Source organism: Pteropus alecto, unplaced genomic scaffold (genome assembly GCF_000325575.1).
Source record: "Pteropus alecto unplaced genomic scaffold, ASM32557v1 scaffold185, whole genome shotgun sequence".
Classification (NCBI taxonomy): Eukaryota; Metazoa; Chordata; class Mammalia; order Chiroptera; family Pteropodidae; genus Pteropus; species Pteropus alecto.
In genome coordinates this window covers 616,190-639,317 of record NW_006438088.1, presented here as the reverse complement: position 1 = coordinate 639,317, position 23,128 = coordinate 616,190, and the positions used below count along the sequence as shown (strand labels likewise).

The 23,128-nt window shown below is 41.0% G+C and overlaps 1 protein-coding gene and 2 pseudogenes across 2 annotated transcripts in view; all 3 read left to right on the top strand.

Annotated features, from left to right (window-relative positions):
- The window catches only part of UST (uronyl 2-sulfotransferase), a 257,699-nt gene that overhangs the window by 191,405 nt on the left and 43,166 nt on the right, over positions 1–23,128 (top strand). For both annotated transcript variants that reach the window (XM_015592149.2, XM_006915336.3), the window contains 2 exons: positions 15,480–15,577; positions 17,568–17,725. In XM_015592149.2, the coding sequence (XP_015447635.1) occupies positions 15,480–15,577; positions 17,568–17,725 (256 nt within the window). The remainder of the gene's footprint in view (positions 1–15,479; positions 15,578–17,567; positions 17,726–23,128) is intronic.
- LOC112482590 lies at positions 82–197 on the top strand (annotated as a pseudogene).
- On the top strand, positions 1,382–1,500 carry LOC112482579 (annotated as a pseudogene).

The window sequence follows — 23,128 nt, the reverse complement described above, 5'->3', positions numbered from 1 at the left end:
GTTCCATAGTGTAACGGTTAACATGTCTGCTTTGCACGCAGAAGGTTCTGTGTTCATGCCCCTGTGGAGCCATGGTCCACGATCTACAGCCATGCCACCTTAAACAAGCCCGATGTCTGATCTCGGAAGCTAAGCAGGGTTGGGCCTGGTTTGTATTTGGATGGGAGACCACCTAGGAAGACCAGGTGCTGTAGGCATAGAATAATAACAATTTTTTAAAAAAAGAAATTTCAAGGCCTTCTTCTTAGAAGGAGATCTCTAACCTACAACACAAATCCAAATCCTGGATCTCTACTACGTTTTACAAACTGCATTAGCATTTTACCCACATTTACAGACTGATTCAATGGAAGGTTTGGAAGGTAAGGAGAAAAGGTAACCTATGAAAAGTAGGGTATTAAAGAAAAAAAGTATCCCATCACTTTTACTAAATTAATGGGACTTTTACTAAAATAAAGGGAAAACAAAAGTGATTGGCCTTTATCCCTGTTCAGATAAGCTGAAAACTTGGATTGCAATAACAGAAGCAAAAGGAGACAAGTGTCCCCACTTCTGCGTGCTTTTCCAGGTGAGCAGATAATTCATTAAATTAAGGCAGCCACATTCCCTCTTCCAAAAAAGGAGGCCCTATAAAACTGGGACTTTCTGATTTGAGAAGTGAAGGTGCTATCTCATCTTCAAGTCTCTTCCTCAAACACAAGAGTTAATAAAAAGTTGCCAGTTTATACAGCAAATAACAAACTTTCCTGAGCTTTTTGGTAATCAAGTGAGTTTTACTTTTATTAATTCCATCCCTCCCCGTTTGTAATTTAGATGGAAGAACACTTAAGTCCATGAAAATCCAACTAAAGAAACATTGGCCTCTTTTGGAAGAAATCTCACATTTAAATATTTTTTTTTAACAAATAAGTGTTTAGGGTAAAAAAGTTCAAAGACTTGCTTCCTTTGTTCCTTTTAATATTTTACTTGGAGTTTGGCATTGCAGTCAGGACGAGCCACAGCAAGAAAAATAGACCTGCATATAAAAAATACCGAAAAGGACTATACACCAAAATATTTTTATTTTTTTCTGTTATATTTTTATATTCCTTATATTTTTTATTTTTAAATATTGGTATCTGTGTGGCAGATTTATGATGGCTTTTTGTTTTTTTCTTTTTTCTTTTTGTTTAACTGTAGATTTTGTAATAAAAATATTTGAGGAGAAAGACTAAGGTTTGATTCCAATGATATCTTTCTTGTTTTTGAATTTGAATAGTTAAGCAAATTAACATATTAAGACTGAGAAGGCAAAGAAAATCTTCAGTAATAAGTTAAATTTAGCTGTTTGTCCTCTTTGAGATGATACCAGGGTATTTTCATGGATAAAATTATAATACCAGTCTATGGCCATGCTACCCTGAACAAGCCTGATCTCTTCTGATTTCGGAAGCTAAGCAGGGTCGGGCTTGGTTAATACTTGGATAGGAGACCACCTAGGAAGACCAGGTGCTGTAGGTGTAAAAAATAAAAAGTAAATAAATAAAAATAAAAAAAAATAAGGGATTGTAAGCTGATAAGGCCCTTGTAATCTGTGAGGTCAATTAAGGGTTGCCTCACCTAAAAAGAATAATAATAATAAAAATAAATAAATAAATTATAATACCAGATGGACTTTCAGATTCATATTTTCTATTCTAGCCCACAGAAGCTTTACTTTAAGAGTTTTGCAAAAAAAAATCTGGCTTGTAGGCTTGTATTTCAGTCTTTTCTCATGGAAGCCAGTGTGGAACAGTAGTGGACACTGGCCATAGTAGATCCCAGACCGACAGGGCTCAGTGCTAAGAGGCTATTAATTGATGAGTTCATTGAAAGCACTAACTTCCTTCTTTAAAACAATTTGGATTAAACAATAAGACTGGGCTGAAAACTTCGATATTTATAGGAGGTGTAAATACTGGAAATCTGCAGTGATGTTCTATTAGGAGTTTAACTTACAGGTGGAAGGAGAGAGGGTGCCAGGCAGACTTAGTGGGACCGGAAAGTTGGTGAACTTCCTCATTCACTTGAGAAATACTGCCTGAGCTTCTGCTCTGGGCTGGGAACTCATCTGAGTCCTGGCACAGCGACGAAGCAGACCAAGACCAACCTCTCTTGGAGCGGATAGTAAACAAACAAACAGACAAATAATATATAGAACATCAAGTGGTGATAATGGTCCATGGATAAATTCCAGGAGAGTCTATGAATTCTAAAGAGGAAAAAGAAAATATTTCATTATTTTTACCAGCTTAGCATTTCCTTCATTTTTGAATGTGGCAAGAAACTACAGTAGTATTAACAATGCCTACAACATCACCAGTAGAATTCATATCTATTTTATATCAATTACTATTATTGGAGATATCTCGAAATAATCATTCATACTACCATATTACTTGGATCAATAATGTAGTAGCTATTAGACACACAAAGAAATCTTATTTAATACATTAAACAAGCACACATACTACTTAACACAACTTTTTAGGATTTTGATTAATAATTCAACATATTTGGTTTTCTTTTGAATCCTATCTGTTTTATTTTAGACATTTAAGCACATGGATTGGAGAGGTGTTGATTTGGGAAATTGCTCCTTAGACTATACTAAACTGCCAAGAGGTCCATAGCAAAAGTGCTTTATGCAAACTTCCTGCGTCTATTCATACAGTTTAAAAAGATTTGTGCTCAAGAGTTGAGATTCGGTACAATGAGTAAATTTTTACTGCTCCATCGAGGACATTCTTAAGTGAACTTTGTTTCATTCCAAGTGTGTGTGGTGGTGAAAGGTACTATGACGTCCAGTCCTGTTTGGTCAACTGTCCTGAGTCACATTGATGACTGTTTTACCACTAGTTTTGCACCATCAACATAAATGTTGAGCCATCAAAAGGGCAAATAATACTTTAGTGTGATCATTACAGAAATGGTTTTGACCTTGTGGGCTCCTGGAAGGGTCTGAGTCTCATCAGGGATCTGCAAACCACACTTAAAGGACTATTGTGTTAGATTAAGTGGCAAGTTTAAGAATTTTTTTAAGCACTGAATCACCCTGGGGACTCTATTTACATAAAAATTTTGTTGGTAGTTGTTGTAGTTACCGTCCAACTCTTTGAAATAGAAGTTTTACCTAAGCTTTTAAGAGAGAACTTGAAAAATCTTCGTCAAAAATAATCTCCTGTTGACATTTTTTTTTTTTTTTGATGAGTCAAAAGAGACCCAGTGCTGTAATACAGGTCAGGTGACACATCTTACAGCAGAGACATGTGGTCCCTACTCAAGAAAAAAATTTCCAGGACAAAGTGGGGGCTTCACCTCTTTCATCCATGAACCCCCTTAGCAACGAGCAAAGCCTTTAGACCTCTTCTCAGAATAATATTTTTAAATGCATTAAAAAAAAATCCTTAGGATTACAGAGAAACCAAATTATATTGAAATACAGTTATAGTCTCAGACCCCTTTGGGGGTGCTCCGTGTACTCCAGGTTGGTAACCACCTGCATCGCCCAAACCCTAGTGGCAAAAACACCTGGGAGTAACATTTGTTTTTTAATGCATTTGCTTCCAGGTCAATTAAAATCTTAAGTCCCCAAATTCTGACTGTCAATAAGTTAGATTTCTAGACTTAATGAGTCCAGGGCAAGAATATGGAATAAGAAGAATGAGTTTCTCCTCCCCCATCTATCTATAAGACTGAATGGAACATGTCTCTGGTGAAATATAAACTCTTTGGAAAAGGGAATGGCCCTGGGCTGGAAGTAGGAAGACTTAAGCCCCTCTGCCAAAAGGTCTAGGATGACCAAGAATGTGCCCCTGACTTTCTAACATTTTGGTTACTCCTTCGTTACAAAAAAATTGTTTTACATCAATAACTCCCTTTTTTTATCTGCTTCTAAGATCAAACCAGCATCCTTAGGCTTATTATACTTTGAGAAACTATCTAACCCTAGGTGCTAAAGTTAACAAGCAAAAATGTACAGTCATGTGGTTCTCTAAAGAGTGAAATCAATAACACCCCAAGTGAGATTTTCCATTCTCCTCTTAAAAGGTTTGTGAGTTATAGAAAAACAACCTTTTTTATCCTCTTTTATAGAAGAAAATGTTTGTGCTGATCATTGAAAACAGCCAACAATCCAAAAATCATCTATATTTAGTCTTGGAATTAGTAAAAAGTACTCCAGCATCATGATCTCCTTTGACTGTGTTTTTCTTGGGCTAATATTGAAATGAAGTTTTATTCTTTGACTTAAGGGTGGGGAGGTAAGTTGGTGGTTTGAAAATATCCCAAGGTAGGAAGCCAACCTGTGATTTTAAAATTTGCCACAAATAATCCACCCGGTGGATTGTCAACCACTTTATTAGTCAAGGGTTTCATTGTGGGCTTTATAGTCCTAGTAAGTTTTCTCATGAAGGAAACCGTGCTCCCTCTAGACCACAGCTCTACTTCCTGTCCCCCGCAGCAGGCTCTTTCAGTGTGTACCCTGCTCTTCTTGTGCTTCTCACTCTGTAGTTTTCCTGCAGGGGTGAATTGAATCATCAAGTCCCTGCATTTCCATGACTTCTTATCCAATGTTGCCAAGCCCTTCATAGCCCTTAATGCGTTCAGAATTCAGATAGCCTGTTCACTCCTATGGTAGTTTATGAAGAATTTTCAAATACATTTTCTTTCATCACCACAGCCATCCTATGAAAGAGATATTACTATCCTTCTCTTAATAGCTTAGGAGACTGATGCTCAGAAGGTGAAGTGCACTGCCCATCATAATCCAGCCGGTTGAGAAGAGACCGAGACTACAGAGCCAGATCATCTGATGCCAAATCCAGCGTTTTCTTCCCTGTCCCACGGCTGGCTCTTATCGGATCCAATCTTAATACAAATCCCACTTGTCCTTTATCACCCAGTGATCTTCTCTTCAGAAACGTACATAGCACAGCAGATTATACGATCTTGTATTTTTTCAGGGTGTACTCAAATTTGAAATGACTATGGAACCTAAACTGGGAAACCGTGGGTCCTATTTGACCTGCAGACGTGTATGTTTCACTCACAATTTCTGTTTCATTTTGGTACTAACATTTAAGAACTCAGAGAGTTCACACAAAAATTCAAATGTCCAGCTTCCCTTGAAATTGGGACAACCCTGACACAATTCTGTGTGGCAGTGATCAGCTCCAGCTGAATAGCACTGGGCCTCTTGAGACAGGAAACGGGCTTTTCCAGTTCCTTCAGGGTTCTCCACTCACAGAGTGTGGGCAGGCATGGAGCCCGATGATTGCACTTGTGTTATTTGATAGGCTCTTGTGAACATTGAACATGAATCCCTGGGGAGCAGGGCAAGGGCTATATCTAAAACAATGCCCAGCATATATTGGGAGCCCAGTAAGAACAGCGTTGAATGACTGCTGTGGATCTTGTTACATTTATTGATTGTTACATCTTGAGTGTTGAAGCGTGTTTATCTGGATCATTACAAAGAATTGCTTCTAACCCCTTAACTTATTATAATTGATTGTGGTTTAATAGATTGTTCATGAGGGGAGAGAGAGACAGAGACAGAAACAGAGACAGAGACACAGGGAGAAATAGCCCCCTCCCAAATATAGTTAATCAGTTTTTCACCAGAAAGACTCTAGTTTTCCTCTAAATGATAAACATTTATTAGTCTATGGAATTAACCTTTTCATCATTGGTTCAACTCTCATTTTATATTGACTTTACACAATATTTTCTTTTCTTTGCCTTTAATTCTCAGTTTGGTAAACTTAGAGGAAAGTAGGTGAGAAAACTGTTTTTTAATAGTTCTTTGTTTCGATAAATGCTATACTTACATACGTAGAAATTATTAGAGTGATTTGAATTTTTTCATTATTTATAGTGCCTTGGTCTGATCCATAGACAGATAATAAATTTAAAAAGGGAAGAGAATATCAGTAAGAGAAGGAAAAAGGTAATAAAAGAAAAATTATTATACCACAGCCCTTAAAGGATAAGAATTTGGGTTTACTTTGATTGTACTCTTCAGCACAGCTGCACATAATAAAAATACGAGAGAACATTCTATAAAGAAGCCAAGAGAGAAATCCCAACAACCAGTGTAATGAAGGGGCTTGATTTCGTAGGCCCCCGCCCCTTGCATTCTATGTGGTTGTATTTCATTCTAGAGCAGAAAGAATCCAGGAAGTAGAGCTAATGACAGGGTCAGAAATGATGTCTCCAGACAAACTTCAGATGGAAAATTATAAAGGAGAACATCTGAGTCTTCATAAAGTCCTCCTACTTCCCGGTAGGAGGAATGGACTTTGTTCATTCACTCATTCATTTATTCATTCATTCATATTGAACAAATGAATGAACAAATGAATGAACTACATAAAAAAGGACCCGGGGGGGGGCGGAAGCAGAAAAAAGTGAGGCATGTGGCTGGGGATACAACTACACTCGTATTTTTTCTGGAAAATTTTGTTCGCTTCTTACTATACATTATGGAAATTTTCACATATAAAAGAGAGAATGGTCCAGTGAACCTCCATCACCCTGACAATTCTTAGTCACTCATGATAACAGGGTCGAGAAACTGAAATTTCAAGTTAATCTAAAATAATCATTCTCACAATTTAGTTTCAGCTTCTCTTTATTAAGCCTATTGTGTATCCTTTATGACCTTCTGGGCTGGGAAGATGGGGCCACAGAGAGAAGAAGCTGTGGGCCTGAAAAATCCACAAACATGCTGTTTATACCCTGGATAACCAGAAGTTGAAAGTGTGACTTCTGTGGTTTGCTTTGGCCTCTTATGCCAAAACAATTAGACTGTTGGATGTGAAAGAAAGAAAAAGAAACAGAACCTCTTCAGCTGGGAAGGCAAAATCATCCAAATTCTATGAGGCTAAGCAGTTTCTGTGGCTTTTAGAAACTTGTGTGGCCCAAAGGGGTCATAAATAATTTTTATGGTATAATACCCTTAAAGGACATACTTGGTTTCCCAGGAATTCCTGCCATTCTTATACTCACAAAGGTTCATACTGGTTGAGAAAATGTGTTCGAGCCTGATTTTTCTGCTCAGTACTGCCTCCAGGAAATACTAGACAGTGTCGGGACTCGGCCTACCACTGGGGCTTCTTTAAATGGTGAAATGAACAGATTTGAGGTAATGATTCATTTCTCTACACTTCATAAATCAACTTTTAAGCAAAATCTGCACTGACCCCTCTGATTTCTGTTTTACCAGCATCTTTTCCTTCTGGAATTACATAGAGAGCAGTCAAACGTTAAAATGCATTTCCGTGGTTATGTTAAGATCTAGAATGGTAAAATTATAGACCCCATAGGAGCCACTGATAATCCATTCATGATATCACACTGCCAACCCCACAGAAAGCCCACAGAATGGCGACCTGTCCATTTTCTATGTGGCTAGGTAGGAAGGAGGGGAGTAGGCCTCTCCATAAACCTGACCTCCTGCTTATTTTAAGGTTCGATCAGCATCTCAATATTAGTCATATTAGAAAGACAGATAGTCCCATTGCCTGTATATTTCCAAATATCATAAGTGTATCCCCATCTGCAAAGGTTGCTGCCATCCATTTGCTGGGCTGAATGCACCAGACAGAAGAGCCGTGGGCTCAGGGGGCTGCTGTGTGCCTGGTTTAACCAACACGGCACTTTCCAAGCTCACAGCAGAGCTGCTAGTGGCAGAGGTTCAACCACATGGCTCTTTCTGGGCCTTGGAGACTAGATTCCTCTAAGTGGAGCCCACATCTGGAATGCACCTTTTCTGGCTGGGAGTAGATTATAGGTCAACTAATGACATTTCAGTGGTGCAGATGCCTACTATAAAAAATGCATCCATATCTTTATCTACAATATCACTTAAGTACTTTTTGTGTAAAATTTATCAGCACTTGCGTTCTGGGTTTCACTCTGCTGGTGAATTTTTTATGATGTTGTTTATGGCAAAATAGTGCTGTCTTCTGAAAGCTTTTATCAGATTCCCATGGTGATGTGCGAAACATAGCCAAAGCACAATTCAAATTAAAATTTCATCATCTTTAAAGGCTACTTTTATGAGCTATAAGAAAGCACCTGCCTGGCCCTGGGTGGGTACCCTAACATAGAGAGGAGACATGAAGCTTTTCTTGCAGAAGCTTAGAGTCTATATAATACTCATAAAAAATATGTAGAGCAAAGATTATACCATTTTTGTATTCATGGCTTACTTCAAATATAGGAACTTTTGGCAACACACATGAAGTGATTAATAAAAGCAACACCATTATAATTAAGTCACTACTGCAATATATTCATGTCTTGCATGATCTGTAAGAAGAATCCTCAGAAATCACACTGCTTGATGTCTGGCTTAAACTGTGCATTGGCCTTCTGTTCTCTGACATACTCATGAAGCAAAAGTTATCGCATTTCAGTAAACGTGACTGCTTTGGCGTGGACTTGATATTTTACCAAGCTTCTTTCCTGTGACCTAGCAAGATGCATTGCCCATACTAATCATTCACACCTCGCACTCATTCTACAGACTTTTTCAGACATAGAAAGATAAACTTACTGCCTTCACTAAAAACACTGTTGAAAGATGGATTCTGAGGAGAAGTAGAGAAGGTATAGGACTCAAAAAGCAACAGTGAACATAGCCATTGATTAACATACGTTGGTAAAATGAGTTAAATATTGAGTACTGAAAGATTTTTTGTGTTTTAAACTACAAATAAAGGAAATCAGATACAATTATTTATCAGTTACTTGGGACCAGGATGCTTAGCATGATACCTTACAAACAGTAGATGTCTTAATTCATAATATAACTAAAGAAACTTGGCATTGTTTGTTGAAGATTTCAGCTGGAATTGTTTAAACGTAATGAGCAACTGATTTTGAGCTACCCCGAATTAAGAATCTCTGAAATAAAATTACAATAAACCATATCGTGGCATCATAGGCGTAAACTATATAAGAAAATTCTAGCTGGACATTTAAAATTAGAATCCCAGTAAAGTTCTGTCTTGTGTTTCATTTCTAATCAATAGCATTAAAGAAATGATAGTCCTACTCAACCTCTTTTTCCCCAGTATTTCTTCAACTAATCACTGAATTCAGTCCTCGTAATTTATGATTTTATAAAATTTATGCCCAGAACTTTTTGTCAAGATAAACTCTCATAAAATGTCCCATTTGTATAAAATTCAGGGTATCCAATGGTTCCTTAAGTAACTCTCACTGGGGCTAACCTATGCTCAAAGACATTCTTTGTGCTAATGTTCCAGACATCACACGTAGAAGGAAGGAAAATGATTAGCCAAAAAAACTCTCATTATGAGAACTAGTCACTGATAATGTATTCCACTTTTACCTTTGAAAATGTTTGTACAATACTGGGTTGGGCCCAGTGTTTTTACACTAGAATCTGTAGACATTTATCGGCTTAATAAAATAACCACACAATCTGGCAGCATTCTGCATACCTGGCAGCCCCGCCTGACCTGGAGCCTGGACCAGCACTGGACCCAGCAGATGTGGCTTTCTGAAAGTTTGGAAAGTTGAATTCGGGAAACCTGCCGAGCACCCCACCTGTGAGCGGTGTGCCTTCCTGGAGGCCAGGTTGAAAGTCCCAGTTTTTTATAAGCCCAGAGAGCCTCTGTTCATTCACAACGGACAAAGAAAACTGAAAGAATTAAAGAATTGACACTATAGACAAAAATTATAATAAATTTCTTTTTACTAAAAGATGCCATATATTTTTAAAGATATTTTTGACCGAGTATGGATGCTACATAGCACTTAACATTATTGTATGCATGAGAGACCTACTCCCTCCCTTAATGACACAGGTTTGGGGACCCCTTCTTCCCTAAAGGGTAAGGGCAACGTAGAGATCTCAACAGCCTGGACCCTAGGAGGAAGAGGAAGAGGGAAACCGTTTTCTCATATTTTTGTTTTTCCACAAGGTGCTCTTTAATCACAGGACCCAAGCAGTCATGACCCAGTTAGTGAGATCAGACTTCCTGGGCCCGATAATCAGAATCACCCAGTTATATAGGGCAAGGGGAGGAGCAGTGTGATGGGGTGGAATGCAGGACCCTGATGTCCACATCAGAGCGTGGTCAGCCCAGCAGGCAGAACATAAGTGGCAATGGACAAGTTGAAGTGTAATGACGTGATGACATCATGCCAGTGAGACTGCAAAAGGCGGCCCAGAATCCAGGAGCACACAATATCAAATGCTTATGCTCATAATAGAACATGGTGACAGATCTGTTCAGAAGCGAGACGCTGTGCCTTAGAAGGGGCTACCTAGGAAGAGCAAGGCAGAGTGCCTGCTTCTAGGATCTAGAGGAATGGGGGGTGCTAAGGAAGCTACTGAGACAGGCTCGGACACGGGCAGTGAACCCGGCTTCAGTTACAGAGTAGAGAACTGAGTGGGCCTGCGCCTTGGACCCAAGGAACAAACACAGTCATCAGATGGGGCCCTGGAATAGGTCATGGTAGCTGTTCTAATATCTTGAGCCTCTGTGCCCTGGCTTGAAACAATGATTTTCAGATTTATAACTTTTTAAACAAATTAAATCTTATGTAAAACCCAACAAAGCTAAGCAAAATGCAGCTCTTCTGGCTTTGGTAGGCTGGGAGTCCTGGAGCTCTGCCCATCTGGAACGCTCTCCCCACCATGGACCTTGTGTGTGCTTCAGCTGTCCTTTTTGCTGGAACTCCTCAAGCCCCTCTTTCCTGGGCCCAGGATTAGCCATAGGATTGGAGAGGAAAGAATGAGAAATATAATGGAGACTTTACTTATTTTATTTTATTAAATGAACAAAGCTCAGGGACCACTGTCAACTTGGTGAGAGGTAAGGGGATTTTTTTTTTTTTAGTGGGTACTATGGGTGCTGAGAATGCCACAAACCACACTATATTGGTTATACATACTTGACCCACTCAAAAGGCTCACCAGGAGTCACCTCAAACTCGCTGTCAGATCCTCAATTCTTCTCCAGCTTCTGGAACCTTCTTTTCTCTACAGGTGGACTGGAGTGAGCTAACACTCATCCAGGCAGGGACATCTCTCAAATCTGGGCCTGCTGTTGGATTCAGAAGAAAATCTCAGGCAAGGGAGATGGATGAGCAAAGGCATGGAATTACCTAATGATACAGTGTTGATGGCTCACGAAGAGTAACCATCTTCTCGGACTCACCAGAAGTTCTTGAAAATGCAGATTCCTAGCATCAAACACTCAGAAAGTAGGGCCAGGGAATTAGCGCTTTTAATGAGTGCCCTAACTGATCCTTATTCTCGCTACATTGTCAATAAGAGCCCTCCAAAGTTTTTGAACAGGGGAGTGATGTGGATGCATTTGCATTTCAGCTAAGTTACTGAGGCAGCTACATGGAAAATGCATTCTGGGAGAAGAGATGAAAGGAAGAGATACTAACTAGCTGGGGAGCTGCTGCATGGGGGCTGCGGTGTGGAATGGGTAGGAGAAAAGGTTAGGAAACCATGTGGGGGTCAAGTTCACGGCCGATCGGGTGTGGAGAGTGAGCGTGAGAGAGCAGTCGGGAGTGAGCCTGGGGATCTGGCTGTAGTGACTGGTTTCCTTTGACCCAGTGGGCCCTTTGGCATTTAAAAGGTGAGGGTTGTTTATCACAATCTGTCCTATAAAGTGTCACAGGAGCAAATTAATAGACGACGTTGCTGTAAGATCAAAGCGGAAGAATTCACATCTGCAAAGAAAATCTAGAGGGTGTTAGTTCACTTTGTAAAATAGTACAGTTCGGAACAAATTTCAGCAAAAATGGTCTGATTTGTTTGTAGTTTGGGAAATGAAATGAAAAGGATTGTCTTAGTTATAAAGAATATCTCATTTCCCTAATAACGTGAGAATATGAGTAGAGTGGGGTCTTATGTGTAGACTCGACCTTACCAGAGGGTTAGGCGTGGGCGGGAGGGAGCTCCGCGGGCTGCCCGTGGTATATGTCATGATCCAGGAACCAGATGAGTAAATCATAGATCAAGCACTGGCAACATCATCAACTGTGATGATCACCTTAGAGCAAAGCTTAAAATAAATATTAGAGGTTTAGTTTAAAGCAACCTTATCCTAGAAGCTACAGGGAAAGAAAAAAAAATGAAGTTGCACAATCATTTAAAAATATATGTGCTAAGAGAACTTCAGCATAAAAAGACAATCGTAAAACAACACAGGATAGCAAAGTCTTACGCCAAAGATAAAAATCATTAACGCCAGGGGACACTGAATGGGGGTCACTGGACAGTCAGAGCAGGACACTGTAAGAGCAGCTGTGTTGACACTTTGTCCGTTCAGTTTTCCAAGAATTTTAAAGGTCACCCACTGAAGGTCTCATTTCCAGTAAGAGTGGACTGTGTGAGCGGCTGGGAGCAGCTTTCTGAGGGCCCCTCGTCCTTGAGCCACTGGAAAGCAACGTCTCTGTTCGCTCTGGCTAAGCAGGAGGCAGACAAATGCATAGCTCTTCATAGCTTCCACGTGAGCTTACACCTGAGTCATCTTTTATTTATGTCTTCCTATAGCATTTCCATAAGATAGTTGTGGCCAGCACCATTCATCAGCCTAATGGGCTCAAATGGAACTCTCTGAAATCCCCCCGAGACATGCCTTGATCTAAGAAAAGAAGAATTGTTAATAGCACTTCTTAAACTAGGGATTTATGTCTTCCCATAAATTGACCTTGAGAGGTTATTTGTGGATTCCAATAGGGAACTGGCCTTCTTAGGCCCCTGCAGCTCCTCAGCCCTCCCCCACTCCCCACCCCGACTAGCGGATGTCCTCTGTCAGCTCCTATGAGCCCCAGCATCTCTGCGGACAGAATCATGGCTGTGTCTTGGCTTCTTCCTTCTGCCATTTGCTCATTCGTTCATTGAATATTTATTGCACACCTGCTTTGTCCAGGCAGGGTGTTAAGTGCTGGAGACACAGTGAACAGACTGTCTATGCTTGTAGACTCACCACCTAAACAAATGCTGATGACTACAAGTTCTTCTTAAAAGGCAACTGTAAAGTAAAATCAAGAGGCGTAGGTGCTGTGAGTCTCAGAGTGTTTGGTGGGCTTTGTTGCCTCTTCCCTCCTGTGAATACAGGTCTTTGGGGGGCTGACTGTGTTTAGGACAGATCTCTGAACACACCCTCAACTGCCACCCTTTCACTCCATCCTTCGGTGTGAAATCGCAAACTCAGGGGACACACGCTCTGCCTCTGACCACACCTGCCACTGGGTAGAATTCCCTGGTGCTCTGCTGTTCACCTAGCTCCTGGCTCCTTCCTCTGACTGCAGCCCACTTACCCGGTCCCTGTGACCTCAGGCTCAGGTCCCTGGGGAGACCAACAGCCAGAGGACCCTCGGAGTATGAGGGAGGAAGGGAGGTCCAAGCATCCTCATGGCAAAGCCGGGTGACCCTCCCACGCAAGCTTTGGTTTGTTTTACAATATGTAAATCCCTTTATAGTTTTCTAATGATGAAGGTGAAAACATACATTATAATAAAAGCGAACATTTCAAAAAGGAATAGAGTAAAAGTTCAATGTAGTCTCATCTACTTTTACATTACTGCCGTAAATAACCACTTTAAACAGTTTAATGTTTACCATTCCAGATATGTTTAGGTTTATGTAAACATATATGTTTATTTTATATTGTCCTACATGTTTATATTTCCAATAATTGACTCGTTTTCATCTGACAGTTCATCACGGACACTTTTCAGGATAGTGCATATAGATACCCCTTATCATTCCCAGGTGCCCATTTTCCCTGTAAAAATGTACCACACCTTCTCTGTGTCAGTCTCCCATTAACGAGCATTTAAGTTCTGCCATATTTTGTTGTAAAAACCTTTTAAGGATGAATATCCTTATACATACCTCTCTGTGTCAAATTCTTCTCAGAAAGGTATTTCGAGACTAACAAGCATTTTTAACAGGTTTTTATGCACAGTGAGGCGATATGCATTCCATAGAAACCATACTTTGAATTTTGAATTTTGATCTTTGCTTGGGCAAGTGATGTGCCATACGATACTCTCTTATGATGCTGGGTAGTGTCAGCGAGATGATTTTGCCCCGCTGGAGGCTAATGTAAGTGTTCTGAGTATGTTTAAGGTAGGCCAGGCTAAGCTGTGATGTTCGGTAGATTGGATGTATTACAGGCATTTTCAACCTAATAATACTTTCAACTTAAGATGGATTTATCAAGACATAAGTCGAGGAGCATCTGCATATTCCAACCTGGGAACTGTGCACATCCGCTTCCCACAGTGGACGCAAGTGCTTGGAGTGTTTTTGTTGCTGAATCTGTTTGTTCCAGTTGAATTTGTTATTGTAATTGTGACATTTGTTTAATTAATACACAAGCCAAAGAAGCACAAAGGGGGGAAAGAAAGGGTTAGTGTAAAAAAAGTTTAAGTTGTGTCTTTCTTATTCCCAACTTGAACAATTCGAATAACCACCTACCCCAATCATATCAGATACACTGGCTCAGTGGCTGCAACTGATTCGTAAACTCCATCAACAATGTGACCATTTGTGAGTTACAGCCACCCCTGATTCACTTGGCCGGTACTGTCTCTGGAAAAACATCTCGTAGCTGTTAGGTTTGTTTGTAAGCTGGATTATCTTTTCTCTTTAGAAATACCTAGAAACCAGACATGTCTTATCTAAGGTATCAGTGTAATCTGTCTTGATAGAAGTTGATGTTTAGCCCTTTTATTTACCCCAGCAAGCCATGATAAGTTCTTGTAATGCCTACAGAGACACCATGTTCAACCTTCATAGAAGAGAAATAGAAAATCTAGAAATCACAACTGTTGCCCTTGAAAGTAAGATGTCTGTAAACAAACATCCTGTCACTTTCTAACCTAATATAGCATTAGAAATGATTTTACAGTCCTTACAAAATGTATAAACCCTTTATGTGACTATTGTATGCACTTAATAATTTGTTGGATGTATAGATACACAGAGAAACACATTTCTGCAGGTTTGACCGTACAGCGATCTCTGATTGAGTCGGAATGAATTAAGAATATTGAATTCATTCGACAAATATTTGTTAAGGGCCAACTGTATACCTACCAGTTGGCTGGTAACTGCTGGGGCTACAACGAGTCACAGTGGGTACAACTGCTCTAGAGTTGTTTGTGATCTATCTAGCTAAAGACTTCAGGTCCCTGGGAAACACAGAGATGCAGTTCACACAACAGAATAAGCACGCTCTGAGATGCTCTGACTGTTTGTGTACCTGGCTAGTGGAACATGATGATGGTATGAAGCAAAAGAGAGTATTTTCGTGACATCTATGAGTTCTCGACACCCTCTCAGTTACCTGCTCGTGTAATTCAAGCATCAGTTTTACTTACGCTGTGTGCTGTTTGACAAAGCACTACAGAGACTACAGAACATCTCACTGCTGTGTTTTCTCTTCTAGGATATCAATGAGTGTATTCTTGAAAACTATCCCGAGTGTTCCAACCCCAGGCTATTTTACATCATTCCGTATTTTTGTGGACAGCATCCCAGATGCAGGTAAAGACCGAAGGCTCATGTCATGCTCACGGGGAGAACTGCACTGCGTGGGAATGTTTTCTGTCCCTCGTCTCTCAACCTTCTGGAACTCAGTTAATATTTACCGCTAATCTTTGAAGATTGCAGTTGAGACTCTGGATGTCTTATAAATAAAGAAATTAACAAATCAAGGTCTGACAGAGGCCTTAGGACCAGCCCGTAACACTGTGTAACTGGAATGCCAACCAAACTCTTTTCTATACTTAACACGCAGCTGTCACGATGCAGCCATGAGACAGTAACGACCAGGGCTGAGCACTAGCCTGCATAATGACTATATCTCATCAGCAGTTGTCCTTGCCTGTGTGCCATGACTAATCAGGTCTGAAACACTGGAAGCTCACACCCCAAATTCGATAGTGTCTCTCTCCTGAGACATACTTTGTGGAAAGAGAACAAAATACTTTCTAGTGATTGCCCCTCAGCCTTATTGGGATGCGAGAACTTCATGGAGGGTGTTACCAGATAGTAAGGAGCCTCAGGGGATGGTCTGCCCACCTCCTGCATCAGCATCCCTGGGGGACCTGTTAGGAACCCCCACCTAATCACAGTCTGGGCTGGGAGGAGGCCTTTGTGACCACCTCCCAGTTGATTCTGGTCTAGCTACAGCTGAAATGCATTGTACTAGACAAAGTGTAGCCTGGAGAGGAAATGGCAGTAACCATGAATGCTGTCTTGGCTGGTGGAAAATAAACCCTGTTCCCAGGAGTGACATTTTTTCCCAGAGGAAACATGATTAGAAGGTCACAGGGTTCCTGAGGAGGCGAAGGGGAGATAGCCAGTTCTAAACCACAGCTCGTTCGCTCTTTTTACCGACTCTATAGTTGGTGCATAATTATTACGTGCATGGTTAGTGCTGTTGCGTTGAGTGTACCGTGACACAAGGGTTTGTTTATGGTCAGAATTCTGTGTCAGTTTCCTGCTTCATCCTAAACCTCCTGAGTTCAGAAGGCCTCCCCGCCCTCCTCACGCCCATAATAAATGCCACTTGGTTTCGGGTCAGTGCTTCAGATATTGAGAAAATTTAGGGCCAGATGATTCACTTTCTGTCACGATGAAGATATTTATTCTGAGAAACATGATTCTAATTAGCTCGAGTATTTTTTTAATTATCTCTTTCCTAATCTCAGGGTGAGTACTCATGATGTCTTAACTTGGTTTACCCATGATGGTTTTTCAAGACTCTTTCAAAATGTCCCTTTGTTCTGCCTTGACAACAATTATTTAAGCTAAGTAAGGGTTATCATTACAATTTTTTAAGAGGATCCTGGCTTGCCCAAATTCCCCCAGATGGTAAATGCCAGCCAGGCCTGAGCCCCAACTCCTGTGGTCCCCATGTCTTCTCACTCACATACATGTTGTCCACTCGAAGATCTGCCCTACAAATGAGATGAGGCTGTTTTCCTTCTGTAATTAAAATCAATCAGTAAATAAATACATAAATAAATACATGCATAAATAACATTTGTCTTAAACTCTTTAAAAGAATGTGATGATTACCAGATATGACCTAACACCTATTTTGAGTCCTACAGAAATATTATGTCAGTAAGTTTCATATTTCAAGACTTCTCCCTTTATTTAAGTGGTTCTGTTTGGTCTTCCCATTAAGAAGCCATTTCAGTCACGCCTTGTTCCGTATTTAGTAGGACTAGGACCTAATTGCATGTGCCTGTATCCTTCTTCCAACAAACGTTTAGGCTGGGCTCACCAGGTTCAAGGTCCCGAGGCACGGGTGAGAGTGATCGAGGCGGGAAAGTGTGGCGGGCCGTGGAGGACCAGCGCAGGCTGCTGGAGGCGGCTACATCTGAGCTGGTCTCTGCAGGAAATGGGATTTGGACTTAGGCAAATGGGGAGTGGGCGAATAGAAGAGACAAACTTTCAGCATGTTGTTGCTGCTGCATTTTGAAAATGAATCTTGGATTTAAAAATGCTTTTTCTATCCACAAAGGGAGCCTGGTGAGTGGGCCCTCGAGAGAGCGAAACTGAACGTGAATGAAAACTTCCTGCTCGTGGGGATTCTCGAAGAGTTGGAAGATGTGCTGCTTTTACTGGAAAGATTTTTACCTCATTACTTCAAGGGTGTGCTCAGTATCTACAAAGACCCAGGTAACTCTGTTTGTAAGCGAGCTTATTCTGTTTCAACTGTTCCCTTGAAAATGACTCGGAAAATAAAGGAATGAAATCATTTCTTCTGTTAATGAAGAAAAAGTTCCTCTGGCTTGCAAAGCAAGGTTAGAATCATAAGGTGTGAACAACGAAAGCTTGAGCTTCAGGTCCAGACGTAAGCTCACCACGTTTTAAAGCCTTGCTGGTTCCATTTCTGCCTTTGGAAAGGGAAATGGGCAGCACTTCTGCCAGTCTTGTCCTGAGCGGGCTGCCGGGGTGAACTAAGGAGCGAGCTTGTGCGTGTCTGGAGTCCGGTGATGGAAATGTGTGGGAGTGTCAAGGAGCCATCGTGTGAAGTATCTCTGGCCCGACCTCCATTCCACAAAAGCGCTCTGGTGAACAAAATCCTGGCAAATAGAATAGACAGAGCAGCAAATTGAAAATACAATTATGGTTTGATTCTGACAAATGGAGCGATTTCCAGATAGAAACAAGGGAGAGAATGCAGCAGAGCAATTCCGCTGCCCATAATGTCACCGTGAATATAATCACTTTCAGAAATCTGTCACTTAGTTTTCTCATTGTTATTTTATACCGAAAGACAAACAGCATTGTTTGTTTCTTTCCTGTCCTCCTTAACCTAGTGCTGCCACAACAAGCCTTGCAGATGTGTTCACTAATCTGTTTATTGTTTTGTTTTGTCGACCAGAAATGGGGGGTGGTAGCATTCTGCCTTGGAGAAATAAGGAGCAGTTGCAAAGCTCCCCAAATGCAACCTGCTGCCTCGCATTTCACAGTCAGGCAGGGACCTCGCGCCACACCTGAGTCACTGGCAGGTACCAATGCCCAGGTCCACTGGATCCCAGAGGAGCCCTGGACCCTGTTCCATAAGGCAGCCCTACACCCCAGTGATTTGAGGGAGGAACATGGCTGGCTAGTGGATGCTGCCTTAGTCTCTCAACCCTCGCTCAGAGACAGATTCTGAGTACCTACCCACAGGAACCTGACCCAGAGCCCTGGTGAGCCCTGCAGGTGTGTCTCCTCAGCCGGAAATGTGGTCTCAATAGCCAGAAACATAATAAAGCCTACACAGTGGGTTTTTGAAACTAGGTCTTCCTTTGCCCTGTAAACAACAGGCAATTTAAAGAATTTAAAGAACCCCGCTGTGACTAAGTTTTTAGTTCTATAAGACAAGATAACCTCTGGTCTTTGTGCAAAGAGGGGTCTTATCCTAAGTTAGATGCCTTTGATGAAAAGGTTTACACTATTGTTATTTCCCCTGTTTGGCTTTATCTTGTTGTATAACGTGTGTGTGGCCGGGGAGGGATGTGGGTGTGGGTGTGGGTGTGTGTGGGTGTGCGCGCATGCACCCACATGTCTGTGTGATACGCAGTATGAGATAAAAGTTTGACTTAATCCTGGAGACACATAGTTGTCAAATAAGATGAACATGCTCTCGTCCCAGCATTTGGAAGAGTAGCAGTGAACCCACACCACACTCATCATCCATCTTGGGATCTGGTTTCAGAGCCCAGGGTGCCAAAGCCCGGCACCCCAAAGGACAGTCTTGGGGGTGTGGGCCTGAGAACTTAGATAAGGACATTTTTACCTTTGCTGTTCTTAAATATAAATAAACCACAAATAAAAAGCATACCCCGAAGAGCTTGTTTACTTGCTGTTTTCAGGTTATATCATCTTGACTTCCCAAATTTTTTACTTAAATACATGACTTCTCAGAAATCGTGGGCCTTGGTCCCATGACCTGTATGCATATTCATTAAAGTAGAACATATTTCTGAAAATTGAGTTACTGTTAGCTCTTTCGCCTTCAGCTGCAGTCTTTCCACCTGTAAATTTAAGAATTGTTTTCCCTTTGAGTATGTCATAGAGGTATACTAATACGCTGAGGCTTCTTGCTTCAGAGAGAATAAGGGACGTCTAATACTCCTGTGTAGTAGGAGGAGAGGTTTCTATAAGCCCAGGGCCAACATGTGGCCAGTTCACACAGTCCAGCTGCTTTAGTGGTTAAAATCATGAAATATGTCTATACTGCCTTCAGCTTCTGCCCTCCAGTGCACCTGCCACTCTGGGTTCCCTTAACCCCCTCCTCCAACAACGAAGTAATGCAAGGGGTAATTCACAGCACACGGGGTCTTCAGAAATCTGGCCCTTGTGACAATCGGCAACCATTCAAAATCAGTTTCTGAGCGGAACTGGTTGTTAAATCTTTTGAATATCACCTGGAATCACTCTTCAGCTGCCACATGTCATGTATACAACAAAATGAATCTTCGAGTGATTCTTTAGTAACTTTCACTGTGTTTTGTGGTCTCTTTGGCAACTTCTTGAGAGATTCTTCTATGGCGACACTGAGGGCCAAGAAGCTCCACAGTTGCTCTGTCCCAAGGAGTCTCTATGTCCCTTGAGGCAGGGGACAGGAGACGAGCATCCGCCCTTTGCCAGCTTCACAATATATTTTGGTCTCTGCAAAGACTAGGCACCTGTACTGTTTTCTTGTAGCCAAAACCCAGCAAGCTGGTGTCAAGGAGGTGAAAGGAAGGGCCACAGCATGTCACTTGAGTCATTCACCTTAGAGCCTCCTTGTCAGTGTATTTTTAATGGAAATCCATGAATTTGGGCACACTCAAATCATTGGTCCTGTGCTTTATAAAAGAATTGAAAACAAAGAGAAGACAAATCTAAGGCACTGAGCCACCTAGTGACTCCTCCTTGTAGATTAACAATGCAAACAGTCCACCTGCTGTTTCTTTGGTGCTTGTCCTGTTATCTAAAACAAATTATCTAAGAAAATGCAGGTGTGTGCTAGATTTTAGTAACTCCCTTCCGGCAACACAAAAAATATTTAGACCAGTCTCATAACTGATAAAAGCATGAATAGTAATCACTGTGTGGGGAGCTGGTGAAAACAGTAACATCTGTCATTCAAATTGGTTGTCACTTATTCTAGATTAGAATGGTATTAACTTTTTCCAGGCGGTACTACTTATACCAATAACCTATCATTTAGAGAAGTTAATAACTTCTTCCCTAAATAACTGATTGACTTTTTGCCCCCACCCCATCCTGTCCATTTCTTGCGGGAAGTTATACTGAATCAGTAAATTGTCTCCTACCAAACATACCTGAGAAATTTAGTCTTTAATTTTTTAAAATTTAGAGTTGTTTTATATTAATATTTGTATTCTTCAGAAGAAGTTTATGATAGGGAGCACTCAATATGAAATAAAAATGAAAATTTTAGCATAGTGAGTAACCAAGAGAATATGTTCAGGTGTTTCTTACTAGCCAGGGGGCAGTTGCTGATGCTGAGACAAATATCGGGGTGGGGGGAGGAAGGGGGAGGTGAGCGCTCAGTAAACTCCACACCACCCAGGTGTGAGTCTGAGTTAAGGGGAACAAAGGCCTAAACAGATTCACTGGGTGAGAATGGCCTCATTGGTCTTACCTATGTGTCTTATTTTTAATCAATTAATCTTGAGTACATTTGTTCATGACCTACCTTTTAAAAATGATAAACTGAAGTCAACCTCCTCCTCCCTCCCCCCCACAAAAAAAATGAAACTGGAGAGACTGATCCATAGTTATCCACAAAGCTATGAAAGTAAGGAACAGAACTCATATGCTTCTGAGCTGTCAATGCTTTTTTTCCTCCTTAGATTTTAAAAACTGACACGCTGCAAGCTATCAATATTTTTCTTAGTCATAATTTCCTTGGGAGCTAAAATCACAGTGATGTTAAAGGCCAACATAAGTAAGCAAACTGAAGACAGTGAATGTTTGTGATGGGAATGGTCCTTGTATAAACGTCCTTCCTGTGAACCCTCCACTGGGCAAATAACTGAGCTGTGCTAGTTCAATAGCGCCACCTAGCATCCAGACATGGAACTGTATGACCTGAATTAACCCATTTACCTTCCTTCTTAGGAAACGGAAACCTCATATATCTAATCCTTTTCTCTTGTATTTTAAGTATTTTCCATTACTAGCATTACATGAGTATTCATTTCAACCTCTTTTCATTATAAATGTAAACATTGGAGCCGCAGTACGGATTGATGAAACTTTTGTGGGCTGCCTTGAGAATCCGGCCACCAACTATTACAAAAGAAAAATGTGTATTTCCAAACAAATGACTAATTTTGAGGATTTAACTTCATTCATAAATTGGGTGCTTTGGTTTCTTTAAAAAAATTTTTACTTAAATATTTTTGTAAACAATGACTATAAATAGTGTACAAACTTAAATATTATTGTTTTACTTGGCATGAATGATACTTAGACTTCTCGTTCGGTGTATAATGATGTATTCTCTGAATTCAGTTGCTTTGCAGTATTAAAATCTGAAGGCATCAACATAGTAAATAGTAGCAAATATGTAGAAGAGAAATTTTAATATAGTATTCTCCAAGAAAAATTCAAGTTCTCATCTATCAATAAAATGTCAGACTGAGTCCGGGCAAACGCTAAACGATTAAAGCTTGGCCTATGTATCATAAAGAACAGACATTCTTTGAGGAAAGAACCGCGGGTTAGGAGTTGGGCTTTCAGTCCCCTTTCTGCTATGATTCTGCCCACATGACCTGGGGCAAGTCCAGCTTTTGGTGAATGATCTCTAAGGTCTATATTATTATAATACTAAAGGATCATCTACAATGTTTTATGGCTGCTCTTTCTACCTTTTGTTTTTAGCATAATTATAGGGTGCTTACCCCTCGCTCCTCAAAAAACCCCACTGCCTTCGTGACTCCCAGCTTTAGCTATGGAGGCTGTCGCCACCTAGAGGACGCCACAGAATCCCGGATGGAGGGTTATTCCTTCAGAATCCGTTCTTCCCTAACACTGATGATGTCGAAGCGATCAAGGCAGGGATCCCAGCTCAGACTCTCTGGTCATGATGTCCATCCCTTTCTTGCCATACCTTATGCACTTCTGTTGAGAAGACAGGATGTCGTGATTAGAGCACAGGCTCTGGAGTCAGCAGCCTAGATGTTGAAGCCACGCCTCCACTCATCCACTGTATAACCAGAGGCCAGTGGAACGCCTCTAAGCCTCAGTCTCTCCACCTGAAGTAAAAACTGCTTCACAGGGTTGTTGGGAGACATAGCTGACCAAATCCATATAAAGCCCTTAGCCCAGAGCTTAATTAACATATAGTGAGGGTTCAGTAATGAGCTATTGGCCCACTCACCATATCACAGGAGAGAGACAGGGCCTGCATCTAGGAGAAACTTAGACTGCAGGCTCCCTTGTAACTACTTCTATGAGAGGGACACAGATGAACCTTGACTTATTTCACCAGTTACAGCTGACCGATGACTACAAAATCACATGCCTTTAGGAAGTAGTATTTCCGACTTAAGAGGAGGGGACAATTATATCCTG